This window comes from Pelmatolapia mariae, linkage group LG9 (genome assembly GCF_036321145.2).
Source record: "Pelmatolapia mariae isolate MD_Pm_ZW linkage group LG9, Pm_UMD_F_2, whole genome shotgun sequence".
NCBI classification, from domain to species: Eukaryota; Metazoa; Chordata; class Actinopteri; order Cichliformes; family Cichlidae; genus Pelmatolapia; species Pelmatolapia mariae.
In genome coordinates this window covers 15,991,153-16,015,889 of record NC_086235.1, presented here as the reverse complement: position 1 = coordinate 16,015,889, position 24,737 = coordinate 15,991,153, and the positions used below count along the sequence as shown (strand labels likewise).

Sequence of the window (24,737 nt, the reverse complement as noted above, 5' to 3'; positions counted from 1 at the left end):
AGATCTCCGATGTGTTCATGGGATCTGCTGGAGCCAGTTCTCAGGGGCGTCTTGCCTGGTGCAGGAATGTCTTAAAGACATAAAGACCTGGATGGCCTCTAACTTTCTGCTCCTTAATTCAGATAAAACTGAGGTCATTGTATTCGGCCCTGAAAATGTTAGAAATATGGTATCTAACCAGATTCTTACTCTGGATGGCATTACCTTGGCCTCCAGTAACACTGTGAGGAACCTTGGAGTGATTTTTGACCAGCATATGTCCTTCAATGCAGATATTAAAGAAATATGTAAGACTGCTTTCTTCCATTTGCGCAACATCTCTAAAGTTAGAAATATCCTGTCTCAGAGTGATGCTGAAAAACTAGTTCATGCATTTATTACTTCCAGGCTGGACTACTGTAATTCATTATTATCAGGAAGTCCTAAAAACTCCCTGAAAAGCCTTCAGCTAATCCAAAATGCTGCAGCAAGAGTACTGACAGGGACTAGAAAGAGAGAACATATTTCTCCTGTATTGGCTTCCCTTCATTGGCTTCCTGTTAAATCCAGAATTGAATTCAAAATCTGCTCCTCACATACAAGGCCTTAAATAATCAGGCCCCATCTTATCTTAATGACCTTGTAGTACCATATCACCCTATTAGAGCACTTCGCTCTCGTACTGCAGGCTTACTTGTTGTTCCTAGAGTATTTAAAAGTAGAATGGGAGGCAGAGCCTTCAGTTTTCAGGCCCCTCTTCTGTGGAACCAGCTTCCAGTTTGGATTTGGGAGACAGACACTATCTCTACTTTTAAGATTAGGCTTAAAACTTTCCTTTTTGCTAAAGCATATAGTTAGGGCTGGATCAGGTGACCCTGAATCCTCCCTTAGTTATGTTGCAATAGACGTAGGCTGCCGGGGGATTCCCATGATGCATTGAGTTTTTCCTTTCCAGTCACCTTTTTCACTCACTATGTGTAAACAGACCTCTCTGCATTGAGTCGTATCTGTTATTAATCTCTGTCTCTCTTCCACAGCATGTCTTTATCCTGTCTTCCTTCTCTCACCCCAACCAGTCGCAGCAGATGGCCGCCCCTCCCTGAGCCTGGTTCTGCCGGAGGTTTCTTCCTGTTAAAAGGGAGTTTTTCCTTCCCACTGTCGCCAAAGTGCTTGCTCATAGGGGTTCATTTGATTGTTGGTTTTTTCTCCGTATGTATTATTGTAGGGTCTACCTACAATATAAAGTGCCTTGAGGCGACTGTTGTTGTGATTTGGCGCTATATAAATAAAATTGAATTGAACTGAATTGTGTGATAGACCTCAGCCTCTATGAATCTTGTGCTCAGAGCTTGTTCCTGTGCTGCCATGATTAGTGCCTCTGTGCTGTCTTTCAGTCCAGCTTTGTCCAGCCACTGGTTGGATTTCTGGATGCCAGCCACTTACTCTATCTGCTGGTGGTACATACCATGCAGGGGCCTGTCCTTCCATCATGGTTCTTCTCATTGTTCCTCTTCTTTCTCAGGTTTCTGCTGCCTGAAGTATTCTCTAAGCAGGCGGTCTGTTGTGGCCATCTTCGTGATGTACTCAAGTATGTTCGGCTGTTCGTCTCATCCTGGACGGTCGTTTTGACACTGACTAATCCTTGGCCACCTTACTTCCGCTAAGCTTACAGTCTCAGGAAGGTGGACTTGGGGTGACGGTGACAAAAACACAGGCCAGACAGTCTCTGCAATCCCTTTAAAAGTAAAGGCTCCTGATAAGGGGGAGACATTTCACTTTATCATATTAATATATTACTCCATATTAAGCTGTCAAATGTGGTTACTTTTTATTTACACACAGTGTCTTAGTATTTATATTAACAGAGTCAGCTTCACTATAATCAGTCCTTTAATTAACTGGGAAAACCTGTAACACAAAGAAAAAAAATCTATTTTTGCCACTTTAATCCAGGACACATACAGTTAAAAGGAACAGGCCTGTGCGATGTGATGCTTTTTTCAGCATGGAAACAGAACCAAACCTTGAGGTCACCTAGCTTTGGTTTAAGGTTTTCAATCATAGTTAATTAGACTTGCTCTCATTGTCTTTTTAAATTCCTCAGTTTTCTTGCTTACTTTGTTTAACCTGTAATGTCAAGACTCGTGACTGAAGCCCTGCCTGAGTAATCCTCAGTCAAAGAACACAAAAGTTGTTTGTGCCTTTGATTGGTGCCTGAGGGAGGCTCTGCGGTGGTTCTAAGAGTTGACACAGCCATTTACAAGCAGACATGCCATTCCCATGCAGCCGTAACTAGAGTCAGATGTTTGCTCATATCTGCAAGTGCACTTTGTATTTGGATTATGTCATTACGTCCAGTTCTGTCCACGTGATTCTTCGTGATGATAAAACAAATCTGTGGGTTTTTATTTGATAAAACAGTAAAGAAATGTATTCCCAACTTTGTACTCTGACTCATTAAGTGGGTGGGATAACAAAGGACAGAGTGGTCACCAGGTAAGTCTGAGAATGTGTTTGAGTATTACTTTGTGAATGCTGCAACCAGGCCTGGACTGAGACAAAAAAATCAGCCCTGGCATTTTTGGTCCAGGTGGCCCACCATGATCAGTCAAAAAGAAAAAAAAATTAACTAGCTAGCAACAACACCTTTTTGTGACTGCCAGGGCTTTATATCAGCTGTTCCTGGTACTACTGTTAACAGTGCAGCAGCTAAGATGATGATTCATTTGACACATTTTGCTCAATCTAGTTTCTAATTTTCTAGTTTCTTTTTCTATTTCTCTCTCAGCGTTTCAGCTCCACATTTTCACTTTTGTTTGTCTGTCTTTATCAGCCACTTCTCCCACACTGTTCAACAAGGTGCATGACCGCACAGGGATAGTGGGGGAGGGGCTGGTCAAGTTAAGAGATTTGACTGGGCAACCATACTCTGATTAGTAACTCTATAGTACTGTGATAAACTCTAGGTGCACCGATTTATTGAACCGTGCAAACACACATGAAAATACAGTATGTAAGGTAAGAAAAACAGCGTTTTTACCATTTTAAGGTGTGTGAAAGTCAATATTTTGTTTGTCCAACTTTATTCTTCAACACAGCCTGAACTCTCTTAGTCAAGCTTTCTTGTCATTTCTTTAAGTAGGCTTCAGGAATAGTTCTCCAGGCTTCTTGAAGGACATACAAAGCTCTTCTTTTTGGATGTTTGCTGCCTTTTATTCTCTTCTCTGTCAACATGATCCCACACTGCTTCAATAATGTTGAGGTCCGGGCTCTGGGGAGGTCAATCAGTGACTGATAGTGTCTCATTGTATGTTTTTCTATCTTGGTATGGGTTCACTGTATTGGCAGTGTATTTGGGATTATTGTCATACCGATTGTCAACTGTTGTCAACCAGCTGTTTGCCAGATGGTTTTGCATGGTGGTTCAAAATCTGATGGTACTTTCTTGCTTTCATAATTCTTGGTGTTGGATCAGATCTCCAAATCATGACAGAGCCTCCACTGTGTTTTACAGATGGCCGTAGACACTCACCATTTGAACTCTTTTACTTTAACTGAGTCATTACGCTTCCACTGAGATAATTTGTGATGAGGCTTTGGTGAACATTAGAATAATCAAATAAAGGGCCAGATACATTCATTAGGCCTGACACCTTTTTGCTTGTCCTCCATTTGTTTAGTTTCCTCAAACTTTTTAAGGACTCACTGCACTACATGCTGAGATATGCTAAGTTTTTACTTATATCTTTTTGGGAATCACCATGTTGGTGCAGAAATACTAACTTATTCCTGTCAAACTGTGTTTTCTTTTTCATTTTTCCATATATTCAACTAAAGAAACTGGAAGAAACTGTGTGTTTTGTGACAGGCTGTTAGTAACAAAGTGCCTAAAGAGACAATGCATACATACACAATAAATAGGTTCTTTCCTAAGTTGCCTGTTATGTGTTGACACAATACTGGTTCATCTCTTGAGTTAGGTGGTTCTTTTTATGCTTGAATGATTCATAGGTCTGTGTGCAGTGGTTTTACAAACAAGAAAAACACTCCTGTGAAACTGGCCGAGTACAAGGGCTGAAAATGAGTGAAAAAGCAACCATTGTCCAAAGAAAACCTTTGAAGGATCTTCAGAAAGCTGGAGAACTAAAAGTCTGGCTCACTGAAAATGAACTATAAATAAATAATGGGTGACTCAAGACTTTTGCACATTACTGTGTATGAAAATACTGGACCTGGTTTCATTTAGTTCAGGCTGTGGTTTGTTGCTGAACAATTTGGTGACTTTTGATGTGATCTCTGATATTGACATGAAGACAGTCCTTTGACATTTATGTACCTCCTGCGACATTAATTCTGTTGCTTGGTAGCTCCTGTGTACATATAAGGGTGATAAAGTTTATTTATATAGCACTTTTCAAAACAAACATTATAGAAAGCTTTACACCCACACACAGTGCAACAAAGTACATAGTCATGTGTAAAAAAGGCAGGCATGGGAAGTGCAAAGGAAAATAAATAAATGTAAAATTATGGGTGCACTGTAAACATAATAGAACTATGCAAGAATCAGAAGAAATACATTTTCCATACTTAACACTCATTGGTTTTTGAGATTTTGTGCAGTATGACGCTCCGAGCACAAGTGACTAATACACTTTTTTGGGCTCTTTTCACACATAAACCTTATATTTCTTTGCTATCAAACCAAATCAAAGTCACCTAAGATGAATTTTAATGTATATTTACAGGAAAGAATTTAGTTGTGGTGCATTGAATCGATGTGTCTGGGTTTTAACCTCCTAATGAGCTTAGATCAGTTAGGAAGAGGAGTAAATGAATGGACGGATGGATGGTAAAGTTAAAGTTCGCCCTCTAGTGGCCACATTTGGAGCAGATGAACTGTTCTGAACACTGACCTGACTGAAATTGTTTAAGTCTTGGTCCCACACTCAACTTATTTTATTGTTTTGCATATATTAGTTTAATAACTTTTATTATTTATTATTATCATTTATTTTAGTCTTTATAACTTATTTTGAATTCGCTAAACTCTCTATAAGTGGGTTTAAACTACCTTATTGTACCTTGTTATTTGCTAGGAAAATATGAAATGGGTGCAGCGATTCGCTATGGTCACCTATATTATTCAACACAGCCTGAACTCGCTTAGATAAGCTTTCTTGTCTTGATTATACTTTTCTGCTTTCATATTTCCATCAATTTTGATAAATTTTTCATGTAAAATTGTCCCCTTGTCTGTGTTAATGCTGACCTGGCTGAATGGAAAGATCCATAGTATCGTATTTTGTCTCTATATAATCTTTTAATACAAGATATACTTAACTACATGAGCTATCTTGTGCATGTGATGTTCTGATTGTGATTCTGTAACTATGGTGGGTCTCTGTAAATGACTCTGTGCTTGTTATTCTTTATTAAAAGTTACACAGACTGGTGTTGCTCTCTTTTGTTAAACCTTAAAGACACATGAGCACAAACTGTTGTTGTTGTTGTTGTTTAGAATAGTTTTTCAGCTAATAGCTTTTTGGGAATCACCTTGTTGGTGAAGAAATACTTTAGTGCCTAAAGATTCAATTTGAAACTTTGAAACAAGAAAAACATTCCCTAGAAAATGTCCGGTACAAGGACTGGACTGAAAATGAGTGAAAAAGAAGCCAATGTCCAAAGAAAAAGAAGGCCTGGAGAACTATTTCTCACAATCACCTTAAAAAAAAAATAACAAGAAAGTCCAGCTTCACAGCAGCAAAATATAAATGAGGGTTTGAGGGGTGGCTCAAGACTTTTACACAGTACTGTATACAGCATGAAAAATGTAGCTTCAAATCTATGATAAAGTCTAAGCGTGGCAATGGAAACCCGAGCTTCATCCAACTTCACCAAAATATCTAAATTTAGTATGGAAAAAAATCAGCTGCTGTTGAATGTACAGCGGGCATTAACGTCACTGCATGTTAGTCATGCACTGAAATACACAGAGGGGAACTACATGTTTGACAAAGATAACTGAGAAATGGGTAAACAGTGTCAGCTCTCTCAATCACTACTGGAAAATTAAGGTTCATCACTCACCTCTCTCTTCCTCCTCCCCTGTGTTTACATGCCTTTAATCTTTCTTGCAATTCATCACCTTCTGACTTTGTGTGCGTGTGAAAACTAAACCAAACAAGCAAAATGTGATAGCTGGGATCTTTATCACACCTTTATTCACAACCCACATGAACAACAACTTCACCTCCCTCCAGAGAAGAAGTTAAAGCTCCATATGAGGAATTTTGTCAAGCTAGCAGACCCGGTTTTCACTAAAGGTTGCGCACTCATTGAAATGCAGAAATGACCCATTGTCATGTATGCTGCATCCACCTTGCCTAGAGGTAAAAAAGCCATAAAGTGCAAAGAGCAGGGAAGCTTGCATTATTCAGACCTTTATAGCTGTAGAAAATGTCACGCTTTTATAAATCCTATCACACAACAAAGCTAAAGCTGCTGCAATGATTTGCAAGAATGTTACTGAGGTGCAAATTGCACAATGCGGTTTCGGGTGCCATCTGATTGCACCAGTCTTGTTCGTCAGACAAGAGAGTGAGCAGTCATGAATGCTCACTGGTGTTTCACTCACTATAGTTAAAGAACGCTGCACTCTGGCAGCAGTTTTGATTTTAGATCATTTAGCAGGAGTCTAAGGAGCTTGGAAAGAAAGCAACTGGACTTCTTTAAGTTACGTGAAGTTGCCTCACCCCAAGAGGCTTCCTCAGTTCTAAAACCAAAAGGTTGAGAGTCCCAGATATTTAAACTCTGGTGGGAGCCAATATGTAAAGAAAGGCGTGGGTCATTACCGCCAGAGGTTTCTAGTGAAACCACTGCGATACCTTGCCTCATGCTGTCAGATGACCTCGATGTACGTGGAGGGTGGAGGCGCCTGAGAAGGGACTCTCCACCTTTTGGTTTTAAAACTGAAGAAGCCTCTTGGATGAGAGGTGAAACATCTCCACAAAACTTAAAGAACTCCAGTTGCTTTCTTTCCAAGCTCATTACACCGGGCCCTGACCTGGATGACTGAGAACCTACACAGACATATTTTAGCAGGACTCTTAAATGCGTATTCCCCTCATTTTGATTCACAGATCTGTTAGACTCACAAGTTAAACAAGAAAAAAAAACATTGTCTTTTTGCTTCCATGCACACTTATTCTTTCTTACTCTTAATACCTGGGTCAATTATCCAGAGCAGGTGAAGATGAGATTTAGGGGTGATTTGTGACAGGATAGCAGCAAGATGGTAGTGAGATCTGCTTTGATGTACAGGAGCATGACCTTGAAGGTCGCAGAGCTGAGGATGTTGAGATTTCTATTGAGAGTGACCAGGATGGATAAGATTAGAAATGAGTAGATCAGAGGGACAGCTCAGGCTGAGCGATTTGGAGACAAAGACAGACGAGGCTGAGATGGTTCGGACATGTACAGAGGAGGGATGGGGGATGTATTCAGTTTAATTCAGTTTTAATTTAGTGCTGTCAGCATTAATCTCGTTAAAATGATGTTAACACCATAACCGCATTAACGCGCCAAATCTCCGTTAGCGAATTAACGCGCATCGCCTGTGCGTGGGGCTGCGCGGCATCAACGCTAATGGAGATTTGCCGCGTTAATGCAGTTATGGTGTTAACGTCATTTTAACGAGATTAACGCTGACAGCACTATTTTAATTATATAACACCAAATCCCAACAACAGTCACCTCAAGGTGCTTTATATTGTAAGGTAAAGGCTGTACAATAACACAGAGAAAACCCCAACAATCACATGTGCCCCTACGATCAAGCACTTTGGTGACAGTGGGAAGGAAAAACTCCCTTTTAACAGGAAGAAACCTTCAGCAGAACCAGGATGTATAAAAATCCCTCAGATAAACACACTGACATCCTACATGGTGGTATGATTTATCTATTATTTATTTGCTTCTCGATTACTTTGTATTCATCTGTTGTCTGGGTTTGTTTTGAAAATGTCCATGTGAGGAATGATGGCTCACCTACCTGCACAACAAATCCACCTTCAGGTTACAAATAAAGTAACATGAACCTGCACAGGAGTTTGGGTCATCATTTTTTCCAGTGCAAAAGAAAGAAACAATGACTAAGCCACAAAAACACTGTGGTTTAGCTCTCGCAGGCTACGTCAATAACCATCCGCTGTCACTGTTAATAATTGATGACACAATTAGCTCTCTAGCTGTCTGACACATCTGCTGTCAACTCATTGTTGACTGCTTGGCTGGCAACCTGCTCTCACCAGCTAAGCTGCACGGATATCGATTTCCCGCCTCGTTCCGAATCATCATGCTGAATGGCATCCCGGCTGCATGAGAAGAGAAACACATGCTGGATTTATCAGCGCGTCTGCTGTTGGGTTTCTCCAGTTATTTGTGTCAGCCCGTCTCTTTTTAAATCTCTTAGTGCAGTTTTATGCGTAGCGCCGATCAGACTCCATCGGTGTTTCACATCTGTGGATTTTCCTTTGTGTAGAAAACAGCATTTTTGGTTTCCTGCAAAGTGACGATGACTTTTCTGTATTATACTACGTCACACAACCCCAAGATCCGATATAAAAGAGAAAACAGAACTGCTGTTAGATCCACATTGTGGACATTTTATACTCTGTCTTCACAGCCAATGTTAAACACACCAAGTATTCAGTGACCTTAAATTGTACGTAGGTGTGAGTAGCTTTCTGTGTTAGCTCTGCAGTAGACTGATGACCTGCCCGGAATAAGCTCCAGTCTGTGTGATCCCAAACTGGATAAGTGGAAGAAGATGGATGGATGGATAATGAACAAGTTGCATTCTTTAACTTTTACAACCATTTATTGTTCCAGCATTTTGATTTTGAGCTAGCTGTATTAAAGTTTTTATTGATTTTCATCATGAATCATGTAACCAAAACTGTAAAATGTAGGCAAGTGAAGTGAAGTCCAGGTAAAGGTTTATACTAAAGGAAATGCTCCAAGTTTCCATCAAAGCTTAAACTCCAGCAGATGTCAACATCGCCGCCTCTGCTGAACGCGCTGCACGTGAGAGTGAGCAGATCAGAAATGAGGTAAGCCCAGAAGAGCAGGATGTGGGTCACAAGAAGGAGACCAGTTCTCACGATTAATTCAACAGTTAGAGTAAATGAGGCGTCTGTGGCTAGCACCTGAGCCGCAGACACCTCCACTTATTATACTAGACTGTATATCTAATAGACCCAGGGCTCCCCAGCTTTATAAACAAATGGAAATATTTGCTGAAAGACTCGCAGACTCGTAAACATCGATGCCTGTTTTTTGTTGTTCGAGGCTTATGGCCGTGCGGTTGTTCTATCATTGACTTTCCGTGTGTTATTTTTGTGATCTTTTGCATGTAACCTCCCAAGGGACTGTAGGTGCAAATTAGCTTTACGCTAACTCTGATACAATGGATCAAATATAACCAGATAGATGAATAAATAAATAACCTGGCCACTGGAAGAATTGAAGAAGCACATTTTTTCACTCTGTGTACATAAAAGAGAAATCATATGAAAATATGAGAAATTTCTGGGAGGGCAGCATTGGACTGAATAAATTCATCAGGCAGGCTGGCTCTGTGACTGGCTGCACACCGGGCACTTTTGGAGATAAGGTTACTGAACAAACTGTCATCCATCATGGATAATCTTGACCACCCTCTGTCCCACTTACTGGACAGGTCACCAGAAAGCACCTTGTCTAACAGATACGAGGACAGATAGAGGAAAGCTTTCATACCTCATGCAGTAACTCTATAATGCGACACAGAATCATCTTGTATGTCAGCCCTGCACTCTCACAACATGTGAACACACATTATGATACCTTACTGCACTGTCCACTACGCTTCACACTGTTTTATAGAGAGCCACTTAATGCCATCTAATGTTTGCTATTCTATTTTTTGCTATATTTATTAAGCTATTAAGATTTTTAAGATCAGGTAACACCGTCTAAGGTCGTACCTTTAAAACTGGTGGGGATTGGGCTTGTGGACATCTCTTCCACGGTCTCCACACTGTAAAGACACCAGTGACTCTTGTAAAAAGCAGCTGAAGACATTTTTATAGACAAGCGTTTAATTAAATTGTTGTTTAAGTAGCATTCTGCTTTACACTGTTGTGATATCTTTTATTTGTTGTTTTATTGGGGAGAACTTTGTGATTTTTTTTCTAAAGGAATACAACTTCTGTGCTGTTGCAGTGTATTTCCTGGCTAAAGGCGACCTCTATAAATTCTGCTTGATGTTTGCTCACAGATTCACAGATGTTTGTCTGATTTACTAGTAAACACAATTCAGGATCTAAAGGCAGTGATTCCCCTGATATTAGCCATTATATTGCAGAGATGATACCCCAAGAAACCCACGTTTATACAAAGACAGGTACAGTGTACAAAAGAACCAATATTTATTCTGAACCTAAAGTGCATACCTGAGAATTTTGGTTTGGATTTATGTAATTTCTGTGACGTGAGGTGACAAACTCTTACAGCATAAATCTGACCAGAGATTTTCATCAATTGCTATGTTCAAATCTGACTCCCACTTCATTCTAGATTAAAAAAACCCCAAAAATAATACATTATTGATTTGTTGATTTTCAAATAAATCAAAAACCAGACAGACACAGAGAAACACGCAAGCATTTAGGCCCACATCCACACCTATGGCCAGTCACCATAATGTGCATGTGTTTGGTCTGTGTGAGCAAGCTGGAGACGAACCGTGCAGGCACATGGAGGATGATAATAATTAAAGAGCAAAATCTGGGTAATGAGCTGTTAGCACTTCATCTGCAATGTTATAGCTTCATTTCCTTAAGTGTGTTTTAGTTTCTTTGTAACGTAGAAAAACTGAGATGCATTATTGTCCTTGAGCCACTTAAGGTTATAGTCACCAGTTTGACCAGTTTAGTCCACTTAAGCTCAAAATGGGCTGATGTTGTTTACGTTACATCTATGTTTTTATGGTGACATTTTTATACTAAAAATAAGCAGATTTCTTAGTATTAAATTAATAGTAGATATGTTAAGGCTACAAAATAGACTCTCCAGACTCAAATTAACATAACCACCTCACTTTCAAAGAACTAGGGCTTGACCTGTGCGGATCTTCCATCCTCAAATTCAGACTCTTTTTGAGGAAAAGCGATTTTTATATATCAACCTTTTGCAGCTGGAGATGATGAAGAAATAGTTTATCAGTTTTTATGTGTTTCTCTGTATACTTTGATGGAGTTTAAAAATGAGTTACTGCTAGCTTAATTCACATGGTGTCAATAAAACCCCTTGGTCAGGGGGGGATCTAGAAGGGTGGCATGGGGTGGCATGTGCCACCCTAAAATGATCTCTTGGCACCTCTAGTGTCACCCTAGTTTTGCATATGACAGTGTTGTTTATTAAAATAAGATACCATTAACACTTTGAGTGCAGTTGCAGTTAACAGTGAATATAAATTCTACAAATGAATTTATTGCACAGTGTCCCCCCCCCCCCCCCCCCCCCCCCTCCACAATTAACAAATGGTTCAGCCCATAGCAGGATGGCTTTTTTCTTGTTTTCAGCAGCAACCCATGCCTATGATTGTGCCAGAGCACATTTCAACAACACCGCCCCATGTTGTGTAGCTTTCTGGATTTTATATGTATTAGGCTACATATTTATTTATTATACAGGCTACACAGTACATAAAGTCAAAATTCACATGTTTTATGTGGATTTTTATGTGAAACTAACATGTTTAATTATGTGGGCTAAAGAAAATAATTAAGTTATAGACTATATTTATATGAAAAGCATGTATACTGCATTTGAATCATTTTAACCATATGTAACCACCTGCATATGTGTTTGAAAAAAAAAAAGGCTTTGATTTTGCCACCCCATTTGATTTCTCTGCCACCCTAAGAAAATTTCTCTAGATCCGCCCCTGCCCTTGGTCATGTTTCTGTTGGTAAGATTTTGATGCAATATCAATGAGAAAGCATTAAGCATCATTGCTGTAAGCGTAGCATTTATTGGTATAATAAACAAGAACCGTCAGGCATTGTTTTTGCATTTAAGGTAGCAGAGTGGTAGTATGACTGTAAATGACTTGAAGTGCTGGAGTAAGCTATAGCTAAGAGCCTCTGCCTTCCCTTAGGCAGACAACCTTCTCGGTTATTTGAAACGCGTAACGCTTGTGTTGCAGGTTCTTGCCAGTTGTCCTAGCTTGAATGGATTCAGGTGTAGCTCAGAAGGTAGAGCAGGTCATCTACTAATGGGAAGGATGGTGGTTGGTGGTGTTGTGTGAATGTTAGATATGCTAAGCATAGAAAAAAGTTGCATAGACGGAATTAAGGTAGAGCAGAAAAACGCTATTTACCATTTTAGTTATGTTCTGATTTAAGCGCTTAGTATTTAAACCTGATATTCAGGTTTAGAAAAGGATATTAAAAAAAGAATGATATAAGGTGAATTTAAACATTTTCAGTTGAACATGACCTTCTACATAATCTTCATTTGTGTTTAAGCTGAACTTAATCATGTCAGCTTAAAGCAATGCGACTACCTGCTTTGGCTTTTTTAAAAACAAAACAAAACATATAATTATAATTATTTGTATTTCACTTTTAAGATTTAAACAGCTGAGTTTGTGGGTTGCCATGACTTGGTTAAGTGAATGCAACATTTCATTTTTTTAGAGTGAGTAGACAATGAAAAATTGTGCATATCTCTAAAAATCATAAGATCAATAAAAATGAGCACATATACTGAACGCACTGCCGTGCTCCTAGGAGGAAAACTCGTGTCAGATGTTTGAGTCTATTTATCAGTTTACCAAAGCCAAACTAGATTGGATTCTCTGCCCTCGCTGTCTAGATCCTCTGCAGGTTATTCCATGTCAGTCAGGGTCCGTGGAGGAAGTTTAACCAGAAAGAAAACACACACACACACACACACACACACACACACACACACACACACACACACACACACACACACACACACACACACACACAATCAATCAAAACCTCTCCTGAGCTTTCAGTTATCACAGGAAACCATTCCAGCCGCTCTCAAAGCTTCCCTCTGTGTCTCCATGCAGGCGCTCTCAAACACGGTAACACAAGAAACATCCGGAGCCGATAAACGCCACGACCATAACGCCTGAACCTGGTGGTTATGATCGCTATCCTCCACAAGCATCCCACAGCGGGGAAAGGAGAGGCGTGAGAGAACGGATGAAGAAATGAGTACGAAGGGAAGGACGGAGGGTGTAGTTTCAACTTGGGGATTTTCTTTGCTTTCCCCCTCCTCTTGTCTCCTTCTTCTTTGCTTATGTGGTTTCTTATACATTATTTAATGAAAAAGGAAAAAGTATACTCGTGTAAGTGATGCTGTGGGGTTATCTGTGCGATTCATTTAAATGTAAGGCCTCACAGTGACACAGCGTCCATGGCGATGTGTTTAATTAGCTAAGTGTAACTTAGATCAAAATGAAACGCTCAGAATTCAGTCCAGACGTTTCAGCTCCACGGCCCCGACTGATTTCAAACAAACTGAAAATAATTTGTTATGAAGGGGAAAAAGCTGCAGTGATGATGTCACTAAACACATAATCACAGATCGTTTTCATTAAAGAGGTCTTTTATGTTATAATCAACAGGACTCTGGTATATAAGAAGTGTTTAAAAAAGAGTAAAAGGGCCGTTTCCAGCGGTAACACTCAGAGCTGCTGTCCTGGATTGATAAAAGTATGTTTTTAAAAAGTGCAAATTGCACCATGTAATTCAATTTAATTAGATCTCCATTAACTGGGTCACATGAGCATCAAGAGCTGCGACCTTGGAGTTTTCAGAGTTATGATTTAAGGCAGGGGTGTCAAATATAAGGCCCGGGGGCCAGAATCAGCTCAGCAAAGACTCCAATCAGACCCATTGGACGGTTTTGGAAAATGTGATGAAAGACGTTAATTTGAGACTTTTTACTGCATTTTCATAAGTTTTACAGCTTTTCCACTTCCATTCACTATAACAGAGTAATAGATAAACAAAAAAAACACAGAAAAGTTACAGTTTTTTCATTATTTACTGTAAATGTTTTTTTTTGTTTTTTTTACAGAAACATGACTTAATTCCAATGACTAAAATAACTTTTTGTGTAAATTTGCACTTTATTTATTCACACTGACAGATTTCTTTCATTTACTGTAGCAGCATTTCTTCATCATGTAGAAAAGCGGAGACATACTGCGCTTCATTTTTTTGTAATAAAAAAGAAACAGAGAAGTGGAGTAAATGTGTAGGTAATCACATCTACTGCAAGACTTTAGCTGTTTCAGCCCAGTTTTAATCAAAGCAAAATGCAACAGTGTTTTAAAATTATTGTATTTTCAAGCACAAAATACCTTCACCGTTTATGCTTTTGTCGTTTCCTATAATTGCTGCTTGTGTCCACAGCCTCGTGTTTTAAAATGCTTCTTAATATCTGTCATGCGGGATGAAATCCACACTCTGCTTGAGTCCAACTCATTGCTTTAGCGATTTGTTTAGCAGGATGTCTGACAACAGTAAGAGAGAAAGAGGGAGGGAAAGCATTTTTAACCAATTAACTTTGTCAGAATGGCAGGAGCTGGTGTTGCCATTAAATATCAAATTGCAACCGACTTCGTCAAACACAGTGCATTGCTAATTAAATGTGCCATTTACTGCTTCTCCACGACTCTATTTTTTAATGAAGTGACCCACTAACCCCAATAAAGATCTGCACCAACCCACTGAATTGGGCTATTTTGTCCCTGACCCTTTTATAGTTTAACTCACTCGACCCTGTTTTTTTCCCCTTTCAACTGAATAATAAAAGCAAAATCTTAGTTCACGCATGATTGCAGGATTTGTGAGGTTTATGCTCACCTCTCTGAAGCTGTAACCCTCCACCCACCTAGCTGCTGTCTGCTCCTGCAACGCTTTAAACAGCAGAGGGCGCTCTAAGCCCGTAAATCTCCATCCACAGCTCCTGTTACAGCAGGATAGATCCATCCATCTGATTCCTTTAATTGCTTCCTTCCTGTTGTTAATTGGTGCCAATCTGTCCAAACTCAGCGCTGCATCACGCAGTCCGCAGGATTTGTATTGGACTTTTTCTCTGTGAGTCTGCGTGCGTGCGTGTGAGTGGGTGTGTATTAACTCGAACTCCAAGATTTTAATTCTTCACCGAGTCCTTGTTGTAATCAGCTGTTTGAACCGGTTCAGAGCTGTCAGTGTCTGCAGCTCCTGCTGCACCTGTGAGCTTTTATTGTGAAATCAAAAGGCACAAACTGCGCAAAAGTACGCGGCACTTGCCTCATTTTTACACATTTTTGCACATTTACAGTTTAAAAAAGCATTCCTGCTGTTATGTATTGTTTTGTTTTTTAAACAATATAATATAGTGTAAGGCCGTAATCCGGATCTGTGGACTGATTATTTAGGGATTGCCGTGTGTGCGCTATGACGCTCAGTGTTTGCGTATATTTCTGGCGCAGTAGTAGTAAAATAACTCAGCCCAATTATCTGCCACTACTACATGCATTAGTATTTTCTCTATGCAGTCAATGAAAGCACTACTCTACTCCACTCTGACCCCTCCCACTTGCAAAAAAAAATAGACCCATCTCAGAGAAAGAGGGCAGAAAATATGCAAAGATGCATCCACGGTGTACTTTGGACGCACGCGATTCTTATTTGACGCAAACGGCTGAATAATTGCGCTGATGGGCAGAGGCTGATATCGGGGGGTGCTGTGTGTTGTGTTGTAGTAGGAACACTCTCGCGGATGGATACAGACAGAGAGAGAGTGCGAGATGCGGTTTACTTTATCGCGCGGTGCTCAACTCTCAGCTGCGATTCTGACGGTGCTGATGACAGAGTGCGCGTCGCTCTTGCCGGCTCGCCTCTGCAGCCTTTTAACTTCACATGCATGCTTCACCCGCAGGCTGACAGACAGCCGCCGTACCGCCTCTGTGGAAGGATTTACTGTCACTGCCGCACTGGAATAACTTTGCTGCTCCCTCGTTTTTTTTTAATTTTTCCTCCTCTTTTTCTCTTTTTGCGCCACTCGGCTCGCTGTTTTTGCTCCCGTCTTTCGCCTACAGTTGAAAATCTGAAAGGTAAGGGTGGGGAGTGGGTTTGTGCAGCTTCGGTATGAGTGTGATGACTGGAACAGTTCAGTGAAAGTGTGATTTATTAATTTTTTTTTTCCTCACTCCGTCTCTTGCATTATTTAAATTACAATCCCAGTTAAGCACCTGCAGCAGTGGTGCATGCATGCATGCAAGGCGTGCACAGAGGGAGGGGGTGGGGGGGTGTCGATGTTGTCTTTTTTTTTTTTTTTTTTTTTTTTTGGAGGGAGTTGACCATGAAGCGGTTGCTTACACTCGGTGTTGCGGGCAGGGTCACGCTCTCTGCTCTCTGCTGTGAATCGACTAATCGCTCCGTTCTGTTTTCGCCAGCCTCGCCGTGAGGAGAGACGAACCAAACACACCATGCCGCGGAATCCAAGTTTGGCGAGTAAGAACTACGACTACGACTACCTGCAGCCCTATTTCTACTACGATGACGAGGAGGAGGATTTCTACCCTCAGCAGTTCCAGCCTCCGGCACCCAGCGAAGACATCTGGAAGAAATTTGAACTGCTGCCGACCCCTCCCCTCTCCCCGAGCCGCCGGCCGTCCCTGTCCAGCCTCGACCTTTCCATCGCGGATCAGCTGGAGATGGTGACCGAGTTCCTCGGGGATGACGTGGTCAACCAGAGCATCATCTGCGACTCCGACTACTCCCAGACCTTCCTCAAGTCCATCATCATCCAGGACTGCATGTGGAGCGGCTTTTCCGCCGCCGCCAAGCTGAAGAAGGTGGTGTCCGAGCGGCTCGCCTCCCTGCACGCCGCCCGGAAGGAGTCTGCGGCCGGTGACGGCGCAGAGCCCTCCGGCCCCGCGGCTGCTGCCGCCGCGGCTGCCGCCGCCGCTACTGCGGCTCTTCCTGCGTGGAAGCTGAACAGCAGCTACCTGCAAGACCTGAACACGTCTGCGTCGGAGTGCATCGACCCCTCGGTGGTTTTCCCGTATCCCGTAGCCGAGACGCCCAAGCAGAGCGCAGGGACCCCGCCTAGCAAGGATTTGGGACTGGACACGCCGCCTAACAGCAGCGGGAGCAGCAGCAGTTGTAGTGATTCAGGTGAGCTCTTATTCATTTATATATAATATATTGCCTGAGGAGGCACACCCCTCAGTGCAATTAGGGATTTTCTTTCTGTTGGCGGGGACATGCATGACATTATGACTGAAATGAGGCACATTCTTGCTTTTCCTTCACACGAATTGCAGGCAGGAAGGTGGATCCTGCTGCCACTCCACCCCATGTCATGCAGTAGACTGCTGTGAGATTAGCTGGAGGGAATGGCTGCATGTTAAGCAATCAACTGATGTGGCAGAGAGGGAAAGCCTGAATGGACTGCAGAGATGCTTTTAGAGGAGGATTACAACCCCGGTGTGGCAGCAGAGTGTGTGACTATGTTGTTTTTGCTCTTTTGCAGAGGAAGAGGATGAAGGCGATGATGAGGAGGAGGAGGAGGAAGAAGAGGACGAACAGGAGGAAGAGGAGGAAATCGACGTGGTCACTGTGGAAAAGAGGCAGGTGGTGAAACGGTGCGACTCCAGCCCGCTGGAGACAAGGCACCCCAGCCCACTCGTGCTGAAGAGGTGCCACGTCTCCACCCACCAGCATAATTACGCCGCCCATCCATCCATGAGGCACGAGCAGCCGGCTGTCAAGAGGCTGAAGCTGGAGAGCAGCGGTGGAGGTGCCAGCAGCCACAGCAGGGTCCTCAAACAGATCAGCAGCAACCGCAAGTGTTCCAGCCCGCGAACGTCGGACACGGAGGACTACGACAAGAGAAGGACTCATAACGTGCTGGAGCGCCAAAGGAGGAACGAGCTGAAGCTGAGCTTCTTCGCTCTGCGGGACGAGATCCCCGAGGTGGCCAACAACGAGAAGGCGGCTAAGGTGGTCATCCTGAAGAAGGCCACAGAGTGCATCTATAGCATGCAGTCGGACGAACAGAGACTCCTCTCTCTGAAAGAGCAGCTGAGGAGGAGAAGCGAACAGTTAAAGCAGAGACTCGCACACCTGCAGGGTTGCCGTGCTTAAACTTTGAATCATAAACTTTTTTTTTTCTCAAAATAAAAGTTCATTACTTGGGGGTTGGGGGGGGGGGGTTGGGTGTGTACAGTTGTTGCTGCATGCAGATGCAAAACGGATTAAGTTGTTTTGGAATCTGGTTTGATTACAATGTAAGAAGAAGAAAAAAAACTGCCTCATCTGATGAAGATATTTAAAAGTTTTATTTTATTAATAAAATGTTTAAAAAATGTGGCTCACTGTTGAAAGCCTGAACTAAAATATGGATTTTTATGTTGTGTTTTTTTTTTTTTGTTGTTTTTTTTGTACATAATTAATATTTCCTAAGAAAATGTATTTTTGGATTTCGATTGTCTGGATGTTCAGACCCACTGTTTGTTTTGTTTTTTTCATTATGTTCATAGATTCTTTTTCAAATATAAAACAAAAACCTGTTTCTTGAGCTTGTCTCTCATTCTTCACCACCATGACTAGCCACTCAGTCACACCTGAGTAGGGGGCATCCACATGAATACATTAGAAAGTGAGTGGTTAGGTAGAAAACTTATCTGAGCATTATAAAACTTTGAGTCACTCCTCTTCCTCTGACTGATGGAAGGTAAGGGTCAAAACGTAAATAAGAGTACACACCCTTAAATAAAGCAACACCAAGAGTGTGAAAGTCCTGCTGCAGTGAATTTTAAGTGAAATCTGCATAAATGATTTAAAAAAAAACGTTGATCACGTGTTTTGTGCAGAAAAGAGGGAATTCCTCTTAAGACTTAGAAGCCACCTCAGCTCCTTAATACGAGTCCTGGATGCTCGTGGAAGCGCACAGAAAGCTGGGAAACTGCATGTCATGTTTAAACGCAGGTATAGTGAAGCTGTGTTTTAGATGAGGGCTGGTGCATTAAACGGCACATCTGCGATCACATTTCTTAAAGTAGCACACTAATAAAAGTGTGGCACGGGAACTCAAAAGCTCGTTTATACTCTAAAACCACAGATATTTAATATATAGATATAAATATACGTTATATCTTTATATTTAAATGTAATATGAACTGTCTACGTTGGAATAACTGAATAACGTGGTGAAGTTTGTCTAGTTAGACCGTGGTAAAACCCCACCTGTTCCACCGTTGTCTCGAGCGGCTTTCCAGACTCGACGTGACGTCACACACGCCGTATCCCGAGCGCTCCCCCCCTCCACCTCTGAGCGCGTGGTCCTGGTCGCGAGCACATGGAAGTGAGGTTTGAGATTTGTGTCTGAGAGACGCGCGAGCGACTGTCGGGAAAACGGAATATAAAGTGAATTAAAGAAGCAGCCCGAGCAGCCCGGTAAGAGCTCCCCGCGCCCTGCGTCCATCTCTGCTTTTATATATTAAATGTTTATTGTTATTTTTTGAATTTAGGTGTGATAATAGAAGAAAGTAAATGTCATTCATTGTTCAGCCTGTCTTGTGAAAACTTAATTTAAAGGCGAACGGGATTTCTGGAGGTTTTAATTTGCTGTTAATGGGACAAAAACAAAAAACTATTGTTCTCTGGACAAGTGTTATTTTCGTCTGGTTTTTCTATTGTCTGTCCAACTCCTGCAGTTTTGGGGCTGTGGGATGTTTGAAGCACGTGTTCTGTGAGTCTATTGTTGTTTCAGGTGACCACACTGATCACATGCTTTGTTTACCTTGTTTGCTTGAGCTCACGTTTTGTACTTGTGAGCCTTTATTCTCCATGGAGTGCTTGCTTCCTGCGTGGCTTTATGTTTGCTGTCAGTTTGATGGTACAGTTGTTATGAAGGACAACAAAAGGCGTCTGTGATTGCTTCATGTATATAGGCGTGGGGGTCCTGGATTTAGGGGCTGTTTTGTGCATCAAGTGGAGAAGTTTCTGAGCCGTATTGTTTATGTTCCTGTTTGTGACTGCACATAAAGGCAGTTTTAGGCTGTGATGGTGGAGCAGCATGTCTGAGGCATGAGGTGCAGCCACGCTGAGACATAGGGAGGACCACAAAAGATGGGATTAGTGTGGATTCATTGTGTGGGCTTTCCCAAGTGGGCAGGGCTGTGTGTTGGGGTGTTGAAGACCTCATGCACCAACCCTGCTGCTGTCCAGAAAAACACCACATCCCTGTTAGAATAAAGGTCCTCGTATAATTTCTGTGTGTTATGCTTTGGGCATCAGCGCCCAGTGGCGTGGTTTTGGTGTGAAACGGGGTAAAAGTAGGCTAGATTTCACGAGTATTTGTCCTGCCTTGGTTAAAAATAACGGCCATTTTAAGCCACGTTCCTGTGGCTGTATTTCAGCGTGCAGTTCGAATCTGCCACACACACAGACGTTGAGGTTTAGCCCAGTTTTATTAAAACCCTGATGCCTTTTCACCTGCATATCACAAAAATGATGCCTAGTGGGTGTGTGAGGATTCAAATGGCTCACAGTATTTAAACTGGATCACACAGATGTGGTGTTTCAGAAATTTCACAACACTGCTGGCTTAACTCTGCGACAGTCTATCCTTGAGTTAAAGAGTATGACTCTTAAACGTTTGTAATAAGGCTACACTTGTCTTAAAGGAATACACTAGTCTTAAAGGGCACCTGTTGCACCCATTTTCATTTCTGTTTGTATTCTTCAGAGTCACAAAGAGTCACTTTTTATTTTCAGTTCAGAAAAACCCTTGTCTATCTCCTATTGGCCCTTTACAACTCATCACTGAACGCTCCATCTGAAACAAACTCCTTAAAATCCAACAGTTTTCTGATTGGCCAACTTCTGGAAGCCTACCGAGGGGCTGCTGCCAGAACTTTCTGATTGTCCTCTATCTGTAGTAGCTGCCCATATAAAGAAATCCATTATTTAAAGCACTACTGAGATTTTATTTTTCTTTAAAATACAACACAGTAGGTTTAACAGGAAAAATGGCCTTCCTTATTTCGTCTGTAGACTTCACAAAGTCATTTAGGAGCTCTTATATTTGTTCTGAAGACTTTAATCACACTTAAAATATAATCTGCTCCATAATTAAGAAACAGAGCGAGGGGGGAAATTAACTTTGTTCCCAGGCTGCAGCTCATTAAGATGCAGTTGTAACTTTGGACGCTGGTTAAAAATGTTTTGTGTGCATCACTAATGATCTTTTTTTCATCCTAGTGGTGCAGTGGCTCAACAAGGTTTGGTGTTTTTCAATCATTGCTATAACACAGGAGAGGAGCAACCTGGTTATCATCTGAGACTAAAGATTGTTTTTAATCACCATTTAATCTGAACTTGTTTATTTAAATTTATAAATGATTATAAAAATAGGGGGGGAAACTCAGTTTCATCACAAAGTCTTGTATTCTCTAACCTGCCTAATAATGATAAAGATCGTGAAGTTATAGTGTAATAAAGCTCAGAGAGTACTAATGTTTAAGAATAGATAGTAATAAAGTAGTGGGAGTAAAAAAAAAAACGTTAACATTTATGTTTCTCAAACAACTGAAAAATTGACTGAAACTGATCGAATAGACAACCAATCATTCATACCTGGGTGGGAGTGGGCTGTATATAATAAGCCACACCTGTTCAGCTGCTTGTGTCTGTCTGGGTTCTCAGCCATCCAAGTCATGGTAATCCAAGGAACATGGAAAGAAAAGTGGTGGGACTTTTTTAAAGCCCCTTTTCTATTAGTACCTACTCAGATTGACTTGCCACGGTTTTTAGGGTTTTACCATTAGGTCATATTACCTGGTACCAGGTACTAAATGAGTACCTGCACAGCCGGGTTCCAAAGCGTTGTGAGCAGGTACTAAAATATGATGTCATCAGACTACCACCGATGCCAATTGCAAGCCACAGATTGGCTGGTCAGTAGCAGCCCTCATTGAGTTCACGAAAATAAAAACTGCCATTTTTTAAACCGGGCAGCGAGGAAATGGCTACAAAAAACAGCAGCGAGGTTTGACGGAATGCCACAGACTGAACAGCAGGTATATCGTCCCCTCGATGTCCACCTTTGTTCTAGCATTCATGTTGCATACTAATTAAGTCACAGGACGCTCGGCCGCGTTGCTATAATGACGACCACGCACATTAGATGGTACTAGATTGTAATGGAAAACGAGTCGATCTGAGTAGGTACTAATGGAAAAGGGGCTTAAGTTTCCTGAAGACGTTTGACCTCTCATCTGAGAAACTTCTTTAGTTATAAGACCAAGAGAAGTAAGATGGCCTAAAAGAAGGTTGAAAGAAGTCATCTGTGTCCACTGTGAACGACCAGCCTTGAACAGGTTGCTTATGACACCAGCTGTCTGCCATCTACAGTCCAGTTTTTAGATCCCTTCCCAGGCGCCTTAACGCCCACTCACATCTTGCATCCACATGATCAGTAAGTCATATGATGGGGTGAGGCAAGGTCTCACACTGGTTTCACCCAAAACTCATACAATGAGGCACATGATTAATAGTGAGCCAAAGACCCTCTTAAGGGGCAACTTCCACTATGGCTCAAATATCTGGGACGCTCCACCATTTGATCTTAGAACTGAAGATGCTTCTCGAATGAGCGGTGAAACGTCTTCAGGAAACTTAAAAAAGTCTGGCCGCTTTTCTTTCCAAGCTCCTTGTTAAGACAAACATCTAAAGAGACAATCTCCATGAGGAGAATGGGCAGACTGATTGGAGCTGCAGAAGAGCATCTCTGAATGCAGAAAATGTCGATCATTGACGCAGATGGGCTACAGCAGCAGAAGACCACAATAGATGCCACTGTCAGCTAAGAGTTTAGATTTAACAAGGGCTCAAAATGGGACAATAAAAGACCGGAAAAATGATGCACAGTCGGATGAGTTTCAATTTCTGCTGCAGTGTTAGGATGGAAGGGTCAGAATTTAATGTAAGTCACATAAAATCATGGATCTACCCTGACTTGTATCAACAGTTCACGTTGCTGCTGCTGGTGTAATGGTGTGGGAGATATTTTCTTGCCACACTGAGTAAAGTTGCTTTCTTGAACATTACAGTGAGTTCACTGTCCTCAAATAACCTCCATAGTCACCAGATCTCAATCCATTACACCACCTTTGGGATGTGGTGCAGCAGGAGATTTGCATCATGGATGTGCAGCCGACAAATCTGTTGCAACTTTGTGATGCCGTCATGTCAACATGGACTAGAATCTGACGAATCTTTCCAGCAGCTTTTTGGATGAAGAAGGCAGTTCTGAAGGCAAAAGTGGGTCCAACCTGGTACTAGCAAGTCGTACCTAATGAACTGTCTAGGGAATGTATCTGCTGCAATATACATAAAGATCCAGCCTCAGAAACATGAAGCATAACTGCTGACATTTGTTTTAAAAGATGTGACCGCTGTTGAATATGAGTATCACCCCGAGGAAGTCAGATTCAAAAATATTTCCTATTCCTCGAGTAAGGAATGGAATTCCATTTGCATTGCTATAATTACATCAGCTCTTGGCTTGTCTGACACACTGAGACCTTGTACCTCTCACTGGAGCTGTTTTGCAGTAAACGGTGTGTGTGTTGGACTGTAACTTGGAGACCTGTGTGATTTCCAGCCAAACTCAAAGTGAGCCAAACTCCACCGCAGCAACTGCACACATACTTAGAGGCCCAGGGATGCACAGAGGTCTGCTGTTATGTAATCTGTGTTTTTCAGTCTTGGAAACTGGAACAGATTAAAGTAAAGCAGCTGATTCTCCTGAAAACTTTACTTTGCTGCCAGATTCGGCTTTTCTCTCACTTAACAGCATGGTTATTATCAGATGACATCACCTTCCTCTTTGGGAGTGTGCAGCCTTGTTTGCATTCTCTCTTTCTGTGCTGTCAGTGTGTTTTGATAGGCACCGAGACTGTTTAGAAATATGTTGATGAGAAATATGAGTCACGCACTAGATGCAGCATGGCCATCTATACAACCATCCATCTAACTGTAAAATAGTAAGTGATTTAGCCCATCTTACTGACGTTATCAGTGGTGCCAAGAACAGTGTTTTCAGACCACATTTTTTCAAATCTGTGGCGCCATTACTCATCCAAATGTAATGAGTGCATGAGTTTCCTTCCATTAGTTGTTAGTTATTGCTTGGTGATATTAATTGTGTGTTCACATGGACTTCTTAATGAACAATGATGCCTCATTGGTATTTGTTGCACCTATTTTTAATATTTGTCAGCATAGTTGAGGTGGCTAAGCTATCATTACAATACCATTTCTTTTCTGTGTTTTTTACTGCGTTGCAGCTTATCCTTCTCTGTATATAAAAGATGGAAGTGGCATCCGGGAAAAATGAAGCCAACATAGAAGTTCTTTAAACTGCGTTATTTTAATGTCAAACAGAAGGGCCACTCCTCAGATTTCAAGAAGGAGAGCTGCTCTTGTATAGACGTTTATGGGAAATGGCCATTGTGGCTCCCTTTCTCTGTGACCTCAGTGAATACTTTCGTGATGACTGTATGGATTCAGTTACTAGTTTTAGGTCTTTCTAAATACAACATAAAGTCCATTTTGTAAATTCTTAAATTAAAGACAGCTGGATTCTTCAGTGTATGGTCATTAGCT

The 24,737-nt window shown here is 41.6% G+C and overlaps 1 protein-coding gene and 1 long non-coding RNA gene across 2 annotated transcripts in view; both read left to right on the top strand.

Moving 5' to 3' along the window:
* Nucleotides 1-15,924: 15,924 nt before the first annotated feature.
* Nucleotides 15,925-18,638, top strand: myca (MYC proto-oncogene, bHLH transcription factor a). Its single transcript, XM_063483472.1, has 3 exons — nt 15,925-16,171; nt 16,514-17,237; nt 17,596-18,638. The coding sequence occupies exons 2-3, from the start codon at nt 16,547-16,549 to the stop codon at nt 18,207-18,209; spliced, it is 1,305 nt and encodes a 434-aa protein (XP_063339542.1). The 5' UTR covers nt 15,925-16,171; nt 16,514-16,546; the 3' UTR covers nt 18,210-18,638.
* Nucleotides 18,639-19,411: 773 nt separating this feature from the next.
* Nucleotides 19,412-24,737, top strand: part of LOC134634833 (uncharacterized) — a 37,356-nt gene continuing 32,030 nt past the window's right edge. The window contains exon 1 of the long non-coding RNA XR_010094888.1: nt 19,412-19,520. This is a non-coding gene — a long non-coding RNA (uncharacterized LOC134634833). The remainder of the gene's footprint in view (nt 19,521-24,737) is intronic.